At 37.2% G+C, this 13093-nt stretch overlaps 1 protein-coding gene across 1 annotated transcript in view; it reads right to left on the bottom strand.

Annotated features, from left to right (window-relative positions):
* LOC136176389 (disintegrin and metalloproteinase domain-containing protein 18-like) overlaps positions 1 to 13093 on the bottom strand; it is a 101483-nt gene that overhangs the window by 68271 nt on the left and 20119 nt on the right. The window contains exons 10-14 of the mRNA XM_065946539.1: positions 12319 to 12390; positions 11952 to 12118; positions 10913 to 10994; positions 8097 to 8233; positions 6576 to 6759 (exon numbers count right to left, since the gene is read on the bottom strand). Coding sequence (XP_065802611.1) covers positions 6576 to 6759; positions 8097 to 8233; positions 10913 to 10994; positions 11952 to 12118; positions 12319 to 12390 — 642 coding nt within the window. The remainder of the gene's footprint in view (positions 1 to 6575; positions 6760 to 8096; positions 8234 to 10912; positions 10995 to 11951; positions 12119 to 12318; positions 12391 to 13093) is intronic.

Genomic DNA, 13093 nt, shown 5'->3' with positions numbered 1-13093 from the left:
CACACAGAGTCTAACACAACTGAAGTGACTTAGCAGCTGCAGCAGCAGCTTGGATGGCCATAGCTTTTCTTCCGAGCAGCGAGAATCTTTGAATTTCATGGCTGCAATCACCATCTGCAATGATTTTGGAGTCCAAGAAAATAAAGTCTGTCACTGTTTCCATTTTTTCCCCATCTATTTGCCGTGAAGTGATGGGACCAGATCCCTTGATCTTCATTTTGTGAATGTTGAGTTTTAAGCCAGCTTTTTCACTCTCCTCTTTCACTTTCATCAACAGGCTCTTTAGGTTCTCTTTGCTTTCTGCCATAAGGATGGTGTCATCTGCATATCTGAGATTTTTGATATTTCTCCCAGAAATCTTGATTCCAACTTGTGCTTCATCCACCCTGGCATTTCACATAGATGTACTCTGCATAAAGTTAAATAAGCAGGGTGACAATATACAGCCTTGACATACTCTTTTCCCGATTTGGAACCAGTCAGCTGTTCAATGTCCAGTTCTATCTGTTGCTTCTTGACCTGCATACAGATTTCTCAGGAGGCAGGTCAGGTTGTCTGGTATTCCCATCTCTTGAAGACTGTTCCACAGTTTGTTGTGATCCACACAGTCAAAGGCTTTAGTGTAGTCAATGAAGACATTTTTCTGGAATTCTCTTGCTTTTTCTGTGATCCAGTGGATGTTGGCAGTTTGGTCTCTGCTTCCTCTGCCTTTTCTAAATCCAGGTTAAGCATCTGGAAGTTCTCTGTTCATAGACTGTTGAAGCCTAGGTTGGAGAACTTTTAGCATTACTTTGTTAGTGTTTGAGATCAGTGCAATTGTAAATGCTGCTTTTTTATTTTAAATGAATATTGTTCATTTTTAACCTGGTTGTTAAATTTATTAGCACAATGTTTGTGATGTCATCCTACTATTTTTTCATGTCATATTATAAGACATACAGTGTTATCTCATCTTTAAGTACTGTTATCCCTGATTTATTCTTTACTAATGTTAGTAGAGTCTTATCCATTTTATTTATTTATAACAAGAACTTGCACTAGGGTGTAGGATGCTAGGATGCAGAAGCTATGTAGACCATGAAGATGTTTTGGGTCTTCTGACGTCAGCCCTGTTAGATCTGCTAACTAATTATTCTGCAATGGTCTTGGTTTTCATTATATTTCATTTTAATGTAATTCAAATTACTTTCTGCTTTGCCTATTGATTTCTTCATCCAAAACACATTCTCCTTGCTAATTTCTATCCTGGTAATTCCAGGTGTTTACATTTATCTTTCTCTATTCTTGTAGCTCTTACTCCACGTATAGGGGAACCCAGGTGAGGATCTGTCACCTTCTCATTGCCTCCTCAATATGTCACAGAAGAACTAGCAACATGACCACAGGTTAGGATAAGGAATCTACTGGATCTGCTCTAAGATGGATTTTCCCAAAGATACCAGGTACCACCTGGATTCTCTACATGCCTATGCTACCCATGATGGTGTTTTGGGTCCTCTTTGTAAGCCTCTTGAGTAAAGACCCTCTATTCATCACTCTATAATGATCTGGGTCTCCCCAGTGAACAGTTACAGCAAGCAGCTGGAGGTCACTATGGAGGGGAACCACTGAGGAAATTGCTGCTTTATATCCTTACTGGGGCCACTGTAGGATCTCAACCTCAACTTGAACTTTAGCTCTGGCTCTGAAACTGGCTTTGTTGCATAAATCTAGCCAGGAATTGTGAATTTCCATATTTGGCAACAGCCTTTTGTTCACCTCTTGTTAGCTTTCAGCTACATACATTAAGGACTCTCCTCATTGACCACCCAGATCTCTCTTAACCACAGCTGCTTGGCCTTGGCTATTTTGGAATTCAGCAATCCCTAGTGGCATTGAATGCCCAACTCCATAATGGTACTTCCAGTCACCAACTCTAGTTTATAGAAGAAAGCTACCACTGAGATTTTCAGCAATGTTGGAATCTCTTTGGAAATGCACTTATTCATTGCTTTATTGAAAGGGGTGCACTCTGGGCCACTCAAATAATTAGGTGCTAGTTTTTTTTAATTAAAATATGGCCATTACTCAACTTTTGATTCTTCCTGTATTACTCCATTAAGATAGTCCTGGCATAACAACCTCATTTATTATAGCCCAGATTGTTTCCCATCTTCAAAGCTCCACCCAGCAGCAAATCAAGGCTGGCCCTAGGTTATCTTGGATGAAAGGATGCTTGTGTTCACTCAGTTGTGTCCAACCCTTTGCAGTCTCATGGACTGTAGCCCACCAGGCTCCTCTGTCCATGGCATTTTCCAGGCAAGAATACTGGAGTGGGTTACTACCCCCTTCTCCAGAGGATACTCCCAACCAAGGGATCGAACTTGCTTCTCTTGCACCTCCTGCATTGCAGGCAGATTTTTGACCAATGAGCCACCTGGGAAGTCCCCTAGCGTGAAAGCTGCTCAGTCATTCCGACTCTTTGTGACCCCATGGACTGTTTAGTCCATGGAATTCTCCAGGCCAGAATACTGGAGTGGGTAGTCTTTCCCTTCTCCAGGGGATCTTCCCAACTCAGGGGTCTAACCCAGGTCTCCTTCATTGCAGGCAGATTCTTTACCAGCTGAGCAACAAGGGAAGTCCCCTGCCAAGACATTAAATCCTAATTCACTAGACAGCATCCCCCTATCAATAAACTCTACCTTATCTAGGCTTATATTTCAATATCTTGGGGCCAACATCCTTGATATCCCTCCCTGGCATGTTCTCCATGTTTTTGCCCACACGTGTTAGCAAATTCTACAGTTCAAAGAAATAACCTCTCTATTCCATAGCAGAGAGTATGTCTTCACTTGGGCTGTGTTTAGACTTGACACTAACTGGTGGTCTGGTTCCAACAAGGGAAAGCAGAGACAGATCTTGAGAAGAATAGGCCTCCTCTTGTGAGACATCCATCTCATGTAAGTCTCTATGGTCCACACACAACGTGATGCTCTGCTCCACCAGGAGGGGGGCAGTAACTTCACAGCCCAGGGGCTTCTGAGGAATCTGGAGGTTTCAGTTTCTCAAGTGCATCTATTCAAATGTGCCAAGTCCAGACATGAGTACATGAGTACCTATTACTATGTGGCAAGCATGAAATACACTTTCAGAATCCTATATATATATACATATATATAAAATTTTGTCTATTTATTATTTTTTGCTTTGCTGGGTCTTCATTGCTGCACGCAGGCTTTCTCTAGTTGCGATGCACAAGCTTCTCGTTGCAGCAGCATCTCTTTTTGTGGAGCTCAGGCTCTAGAGCCTTCAGGTTTTGGTGGTTGCAGCTACCGGGCCCTAGAGAATAGACTCAGTAGTTGTGGTGCACAGGCTTAGTTGCTCTGTGGCATGTGGATTCTTCCTGAATCAGTGATGGAAACTGTCTTTTGCATTGGCAAGTGGATTCTTCACCACTGAGCCACCAGGGAAGCTCCAGAATCCTGAGTATCTGCTTCCTAGGGCAATTTCTGATTCAGCTAATGTGCTTTGAGTTTCCCCAGAAAGAGACTCTGAAACAAGGATTGTCACTGTGGTGGTTTAATTGTGCTCAACTCTTTTGTTGAGCACAAACAACAAAATTGTTTGTTGGGCTAAATTGTGCCCAACTCTTTTGCAACTGTAGCCCACCAGGCTCCTCCGTCCATGGGATTTCCCAGGCAAGAATACCGGAGTGAGTTGCCACTTCCTTCTCCAGGGGATCTTCCCAATCCAGCGATCAAACCCACATCTACTGTATTGGCAGACGGATTCTTTACCACTGAGCCACCTGTAAAGCCTGCAATGAGTATGCATACTAGTAATTTATTTGGAAGGTGTATTATTTCCCTACTCATGCTGTTACAAATGACCACAAACCTAGTGGTCAAACTTAAAATTACACAAGCTAATTTTCTCATGTTTTCTATAGGTCATAATTTCAGATAGGTAAACTAGGTCAGGTTATTTGCTTACAGTCTCATAAGTGTAAAACCACAATTTGGAGAATAAGCATCCTGTTGCTTTGGTCGCCATCAGCCAAGGGCTAGTCTTTTCTCCAAGAAAATACCAAAATTTCATCTTATTCTTCCATGTGTCTTCCTCCAGAAGTAGCAGTTTGAGTCCCTCTCACTTTCCAAAGCTTTTTGATTCCCTTTCTGTAACAGCTCTCTGATTTCACCTGGAGAACGTTCTGTTTTTGAGGGCTCATATCCTTAGACTGGATCCACTCAGATAATCCAGAATAATGCCCCTTCTTTAAGGTCCATAAGCTTAATTACTTCTGCAAATTACCTTCTGCCATGTAATTTGCATACCCACAAATTCCAGGGATTTGAGAACAGATGTATTTGAAGGTCCATTCTGCCTACACCAAAGCACTGGCATGGGATACTAGGGAAGGGAAGCAAGCCAACACATGTAAATTTGTGAGCTGGTTATGGCTTCTGTAAGATAAAGCTAAATCTCACAAGTATGATTTCATTGCATATATATATACCACATCTTCTTTATCCATTTCTCTGTCGATGGACCTGCTTCCATGCCTTGGCTATTGTAAACAGGGCTGCAATAAACATTGGAGTGCATGTATCTTTTTAAATTATGGTTTTCCCTGGATATTTGCCCAGCAGTGGGATTGTAATACCATGGGATATTACTCAGCCATTAAAAAGAATGAAATAATGCCATTTGCAGCAACATGGATGGACCTAGAGACTGCAATGCTGCGTGAAGTAAGTCAGACATAGAAGATGAAATATCATATGACATTCCTGATATGTAGAACCTAAAAAGAAATGATACAAATGAACTTACGTACAAAAGAGAAAGAGACTCACAGACTTAGAGAACCAACTTATGGTTGTCAGTGCACACCACTCTATTTAAAATGAATGACCAACAAGGACCTACTGTATAGCCCATGGAACTATGCTCAATGTTATGTGGCAGCTTGGATAGGAGGGGAGTTTGGGGAGAATGGATATATGTGTGTGTGTGTGTGTGTAGCTGAATCCCTTCACTGTTCACCTGAAACCATCACAACATTGATAATTGGCTATCATCCAATACAAAATAAAAAGTTAAAATAAAAAATATCCCACAAGTAACTCTGGGAAATGATACAGAGTTGGGGACAGAAAACATTTTTTGTAAAGGATGAAACAGCAAATAGTTTCAGTTTTGTAGAAATGCTATGCCATACAGTTTCTGTTGTAACTATCCAACTCCACTGTTATAGCACAAAAACAGCCATAGACAACATGCCAATATATAAGCATGGCTGCATTCCAATAAAGTACCATTTACAAAAGGGAATGGCAGCTGAATTTGGTCCATTGGCTATAGTTTGTAGAACTCTGATGCAGAGCATGCTTTAGAGAATTTCCTCATGCAGAGCAAACAATTGGGGACATTATCCACAATCCTAAATATCTGAGGACTGATTGCTAGTCCTGAGTGCATTAAATTCTCCTCGATAACTGCCCAAGTATTCCACTCTATTGAGGGCAGAACACTACAACACAAAGTATCAGGTACGTGAAGCAAAAACATGCTGCAGGAATAACCAGTGCAAAGGAAATATGGTAGAGCACTCTCAGCATATGCTGTAGTTATCAGTCTATCTGTAGCCTGCAGCTGTGGAAACTCACATTGTGTAGATTTAGCCCGAGATTATGCTGCTTCATCTTATCTTTCATTAAAAATAGTCAGATTTTTCAAGTAACTGGCACATATTCACGGGTAGGTCAATGCAAGATGTGAATAGAGCTATTTGTCAAAAAACTAAGATGACACTGGAAAATCTGAGATAGTCAGAAAACATATACACATACACACACACACACACATACATACATATAAGGAAATGGTAGATGTTTAAGAGAATTTGTAAGGATTTAAGTTACATAAATGAGTAGTGATTAGCTATTTTTCTTGCTGGATAAGAAAGTCATATAGCTGCTGGGGGAGTAATCATGAAGAAACTTTATTTTATTTAAATGGGGAGATTGTTAAATATTAGAAAATAATGATACTGTAACAAATTAAATATCTGGTCCTATGAGTTGAGAATAGTGTTAATTGCACATTTGGTTGATGGAGATATAGTATAATAGATTCCATATTTATCTTTATAAGGATTATAAAGAACAAATTTTGATCATCCTGAAACCTGGAAATACAGGAATATTTGAGAATAATTAAGAAAAAACCCATTATAATGTTTAGACATTCTCGCAATGACAAATGACAGAAAAATTCTGGGCCAAATTCAGAAGTTTATAAAGAAAACAGAGACTGACGTCATAAGATTTAGGCTAAAAAAGGTTTCATTTAGTATACATACTCAAAAATTCTCTGCTGGCATAATTGGGAATGGTGTGTGCAAACCCAGATTTCATGACTGCTCATTTCTCAGCTGAAGAGGTATGTGGAAGCAATTCATACATCTTAATTTATCCTCATTTTTATAACTTAATTCTACTGAAGACTTAGTTGCATATATTATTCCACATATACCATGGCTGCTTATTAGAAACATACAAAATTGTGCTCAGATTTCAGTCTTAATCACTCACCTGTTCACTGCCACAGTCACATTCTTCATGCATTTCCAAAATCCCATTACCACACACTGATTGATTTTGATAGAATGGTTTCAATATTGAAAACTTCTGAAGACACTGAGCTTCAAACGTTGAAACAAAATATCTATATTCATGCATGCTACAGTTGCTAAAAGTCTTTACACCACTGGAAACTCTAAAATGAAATAGTCCTCAGGTTAAATAAACCTAGCTAATAAAACCACATCTAAACAACGCACCATATATAATGATATGAATTGTAAGATGCTCCAAACAAAAAACTAATGCTTTTTGGTGGAGACAATGTCAATCATGGCTATCTTTTTAAAATTTTGTTTTTAATTGGAGGATAATTACTTTACAACATGGTGATAATTTCTGCCATACATCAACACAAATGAGCCACAAGCACACACATGTCCCCTCCTCTTAAACCTCCCTCCCAATTCCCTCCCCAACCCACCGCTCTAGGTTGTCACAGAGCACCAGCTTTGGATTCCCTGCATTAATACAGCAAATTCCCACTGGCTATCTATTTTACAGATGGTAATGTATATGTTTCAATCTACTCTCTCCTAACATTCTATCACAATAACTGAATTTATCCAGCTTAATAAAAGTTAGCCCCTCTACTTAAGCACTAGATCCTACATTCTCTCCTACATTACTCCATGATTTTGCTCATGTATTCCTTATATCCAACATCATCTTTTCCTCCTCTTCTCTTTATTTTGATCGGTCTATAGTTATGTCATATCTCCCATCAATAAAATCTCTCCTTTGATTATAAATTCCACCCCATAATCACGAAAAGGTCATCTATGTCTATTATCTCCATTTTACTGCCTCCCACAGAGTTTATCAAGTTCCTTAAAAATAACCTCAAATATTGACTGGAATTGTACTGAACTTATAAACTTCTTCTGAAGAATTAGACATTTTATAGTATGTCATCTATTTCCTTAGTGCTGGTACACAGACTAGTTTTCAAGATTGATCACCCTGATGAATTTTCTGATATTGTTGTTCTGATGGTACACTGACTGATTCTGCTGTCTTTGCATAGGTAGTCAATCATAATATCTGCAAATAAGGACATCTACTTTCTTCTTCAAAACTTTTCTTTTTTTTTTCTTTTTACCTCAAAATAATTGCCCAAGCGACCAGTTCAATGTTACATTGCCAAGGGTGATTTTGCTTTGAACAACAGATACAACAACAATATAAACAGCAAAAGTATCTGTGTGAATATAATATTTCATAGCCCTCATAAATCTTTATATTTTTCCTTGAATTTCCTTTAGTGAATATTTCATTATTATGGGATCCATCACGTTCTGGAGTCTTGTATCACATGGACAAATTCACTGGTGTGATTCTTTTTCTCATGCACAACATTCCCTCCCAATTTTTTGATGTGGGATTGAGTATGAAAAATAAATTCATTACATCTTGTAACCAACTGCACAAATATATGTGTGACATTAATTTGAGAGGAAAAACAAGGCTTACATTGCTTCATGGTTCATTATGCACTTAGCTGTTGGACAGGAACACTCCTGGATGTCATCATATGCTAACCCTATTTTAAGGCCAAGTACTTGAGCTATAATAACTGAAAATCCCTCCAGTGTTATTGCGCCTGGATACTGAAATAAAGAAAGTTGAAGAGAAAACCAATATGTAAGAAGAAAATGAAAGCAAGTAATACATCAAAATAGCTTTGTTCCTATAAAATTTTATATTTTAATACTTTTCCATGTTGACCATATTTATACTTATTTTGATAAATCATCAATCTGAATATCCATATTAATTAATTTATTAAAAATGACGAGATAAGGTAGTGCAATCAAACACATTTAACTTTTCTATTAAATCAATTCATTCAATTAACAAATATAGTTCAATATACAGATGGGCCAGGCACTATGATAAAAGATGAGAATATAGTGGCATGTATGAAAAGAAAGGACTTTGTCCACACTTGGAGCATATTTTTCAGAAGAGGGGAAAGAAAATTAGTTGGAAAGTAACAACAAACCTACCAGATATAAAGAAAGCATGAAAAGTGCTCTAAAGAAATGGAGCCCTTAAACAGAGAATTCTGAGGAGGGGTATAACTGTATAGTTCAGATAGTTAGAAAAGTCTATTTGTGGCATTGATGCTTAGGATGAGATACAAAGTTTGGGAAATGACCCACCATTATGAAGAGTGGTAGCAAACTTGTTTGGGAAGCTGTTCAAAGGCTGTAGTATAATGAGTGAAGTAAAGAAATGACAGGATGAAAGTTCAAGACACAGTCAAGGCCATGGTAAAGAAATCTGGAGTGAGATGTCAGCCCAAAAAGACTGACAGTAGTGAAGAGTAGCATTTCATATGAATGGAATGTAAGTTGTATTCATTTCATAAATAAATATAGTTTATTTATGTAAATAAATGCATTTATTAACTTTATTTAATAATTACAAAATTTTTAGAACTTAAAAATTACAAAAAAGTGTTTAGAACTTCCCAGTTTTTCTATATCAAAACAAATTATCATGAATAAAATTTAATTCATACACTAAATAAAGATATTGTGTTTGTGTATGTGCATGGTATAAGGCATGGTGACTACAGTTGATGAGACTGCATTATATACTTGAAATCTGTCAAGAAAGTGGGTCTTAAGCATTTTCATAAATAAAGTGGATTGATGGATATATTGATTAATTTTTGGAATCATTCCATAACTAGTATCAAATTATCACACTGTTCAGTTCAGTTCAGTTGCTCAGTCGTGTCCGACTCTTTGCGACCCCATGGACGGCAGCACGCCAGGCCTCCTTGTCCATCACCAACTCCCGGAGTTTACTCAAACTCATGCCCATCGAGTCAGTGATGCCATCCAGCCATCTCATCCTCTGTCATCCCCCTTTCCTCCTGCCCTCAATCTTTCCCAGCATCAGGGTCTTTTCAAATGAGTCAACTCTTCGCAGGAGGTGGCCAAAGTATTGGAGTTTCAGCTTCAGAATCAGTCCTTCCAAAGCATATTCAGGACTGATTTCCTTTAGGATGTACTGATTGGATCTCCTTGCAGTCCAAGGGACTCTTAAGAGTCTTCTCCAACACCACAGTAAAAAAGCATCAAATCTTCAGTGCTCAGCTTTCTTTATAGTCCAACTCTCACATCCATATATGACTACTGGAAAAACCATAGCCTTGACTAGGTGGCCCTTTGTTGGCAAAGTAATGTGTCTGCTTTTGAATATGCTGTCTAGTTTGGTCATAACTTTCCTTCCAAGGAGTAAGTGTCTTTTAATTGCAAGGCTGTAGTCACCATCTGCAGTGATTTTGGAGCCCCCCAAAATAAAGTATCTCATTGTTTCCACTGTTTCCCCATCTACTTCCCATGAAGTGATGGGACCGGATGCCATGATCTTTGTCTTCTGAATGTTGAGCTTTAAGCCAACTTTTTCACTCTTCTCTTTCACTTTCATCAAGAGGCTTTTTAGTTCTTCTTCACTTTCTGCCATAAGGGTGGTGTCGCCTGCATATCTGTTATTGATACTTTCCCCAGCAATCTGTTTTCTTAAAACATAAATTATGGGAGTAAGTCTGGTCTTTATAAGGACATATCCTGCCTGAGGACAGTCTCTGGATTAAACCTTCTGGCTAATTCCATTATTTTAAACTGTAAATTATGGGAGTAGGTCTGGTGAGGTCTTTACAACCTCCAGACTTTCTTTGGATTCATTGGAGAGTATATAACTCCATTGCTAACACTAGCAAGGGGGTACTCTTTCTACCCCCCTCTGATGTCTATGTCAGAAGCTTTCTCTATCTCCTTTATACTTTAATAAAACTTTATTACACAAAAGCTCTGAGCGATCCAGCCTTGTCTCTGGCCCCGGATTGAATTCTTCTCTTCCAGAGGCCAAGAACCCCAGCGTCTTTGCGTGATTCAGCAACAACCTTTCACTAGTAAATATGAAGTCATGCCTTCTGTTATTTCCTGAATTTGAAGGAGACATACAGAAGGCTTTAACTTTTCCCTAAGGTTTTATGTCCTTAGGAAATCTGATACAATGCTATTATCTTTTATGCCAGGCTGGTGAAGAGTTATAGTATCATTTGTATAGTATCTCTTTGTATAATTTCCCTATGTTTGAAATTTATAATTAAATAAACTGTCTGAGATTAAAATCATGTTGCCCCAACAAAATAATAATAAATACAGATATAGAGAAAAAATCACGTTTACTTCACTATGTAAAATGATATTTATAAAATGCAATATAAAGTTTAGAAAAAAATAGTCACGGAGAGGACACAAATTACATACCACAGCAACATCTGAATCATAGCTTCTATTGCATACTGTGCCAGGAAATGTTGCTCCCACATATTTAGGCTGTTCCCTGTAACTACATCATTATAATGTTGGCTTTTTATTAGCATGGTCATTCAGAACGATTCACAAGCTTATTTATTAAGTTAAATCTCCCATAAAATTTAAAATAAGTTTTCAAACATACTATTTTTAATCTGAATAATACCTAGCATATTATACAAAATGCTCAAATTTTTGAAAACTATAATTCACCTTAACACCAATTTTTTTTTTCTTAACCTAACTCCCTGACTTGATATCATTTTCTTATCTCAAATTCTCCTCAGTTTCTCTTATTCAGCAATTCATTGTTTTGGTCACTAAAAATTAAGAGGAATTTTTAATTTATGGAAAGTAATTTTTGCCATCTAAATATAAGCAGTTCTTAATATTATAGACAGGCATTTCTTCAGTCATGTCCTACTCTTTGCAACCCCATAGGCTCTAGCCCGCCAGGCTCCTCTGTCTAGGAATTCTCCACAAGAATACTGGAGTGGGGAGCCATTCCCCTCTCCAAAGATCTTCCCAACTCAGGGATCAAACCTGAGCCTCCCACATGCAGGCAGACTCTTACCATCTGAGCCACCATATTGCCAAAAACCTAAATGTTTCTTTATCGAACCGTAGACATGAAATGCATTCACAAATGGTAGGCAGTATTTATTAACTGAATAGTATCAGTTTTACTTTATTAATAAGTTGGGGTTTGTATGTATTCTGTCAGATAGCTGATATTATAAAAGCTCATCAAAGACAGATTTTTTTCATATAAATTATATTCCAAAATATTTTGTCATGCAAGTGATTCAGATTGTTTTTATTTTTATCATATTTCCTACTACACTATCATCTTGATGGCAACAGCTATATTTTACTTAACATTTTCAAAGGGGCCTACAGAAAACTGAACAACACTGTAAATGTATTATATTATAAAATTAATGAAATTTTTTATGTATATCTCTTTGTTAATGTAGAATATTGTGCTTACATAAGTAAGAATGTTACATCGTGGGGCCGAAGGATAAGATAGTCCTGTTTCCATGCCAAAAATCTTTGTAATAAGTCATCAGCATCTCCAATGGTGGAAATTTGGTTTTTATCTGACCACAATTCCAAGGAGGACAATATCACAGTCAATTTGAACTGACTAAACATCTAAAAATAAGATTTATAGTGTATATATTCAAATAAAATAAATCATTACATCAAAACAGTACATAAAAAATAAGGTTTACTTGATTACTTTGGATATTAACCCAAATAAAGGACTTGAAGTCATTAACTTGCCATGATATAATGAAAAGGTTTTTTATGACTTTTCATAAATTTATACAGGCAAAAATGTTAAAACTTACTGCATTGACAAGGCCAATAATCTGGATAATTTTCTGTGTTACAGCCATCACTTCTGATCCCATATAATCATACTGAAAAAGAAATTTTTTATGACTCTCTTAAAAATGTAAGTGACAGCAATTTCTTGTATGATGAATATCTCTTGATGATAGCAAGCAGGAAAACCATAGGATTTGTGAGACAAATTAAAGTATACTAACATAAAGATAATAATATTTACCATAATGAAAACAATAATAAAAAAATCATACTTAGGCATTCAAAATAGACTCTCACTTGTTATATATTTTATTCTTTTTATTTTTATTTTTTAATTTTTTTCCATTTATTTTGATTAGTTGGAGGCTAATTACTTTATAATATTGTAGTGGGTTTTGCCATACATTAACATGAATCAGCCATGGATTTACATGTGTTCCCCATCCTGAACCCTCCTCCCACCTCCCTCCCCACCCCATCCTTCTGGGCCATTCCAGTGCACCAGCCCCGAGCACTTATCTCATGCATCCAACCTGGACTGGCGATCTGTTTCACACTTGATAATACACATGTTTCGATGCTGATCCACGTACCTATGGACACCTTATCTTCAACAAAGAAGGCAAGAAGATACAATAGAAAAAAGACAACCTCTTTAACAAGTGGTGTTGGGAAAACTGGTCAACCACTTGTAAAAGAATGAAACTAGAACACTTTCTAACACCATACACAAAAATAAACTGAAAATGAATTAAAGATCTAAATGTAAGATCAGAAACTATAAAACTCCTAGAG

Source organism: Muntiacus reevesi, chromosome 10 (assembly GCF_963930625.1).
Source record: "Muntiacus reevesi chromosome 10, mMunRee1.1, whole genome shotgun sequence".
Lineage (NCBI taxonomy): Eukaryota > Metazoa > Chordata > Mammalia > Artiodactyla > Cervidae > Muntiacus > Muntiacus reevesi.
This window is presented reverse-complemented; position numbering and strand designations above follow the sequence as displayed.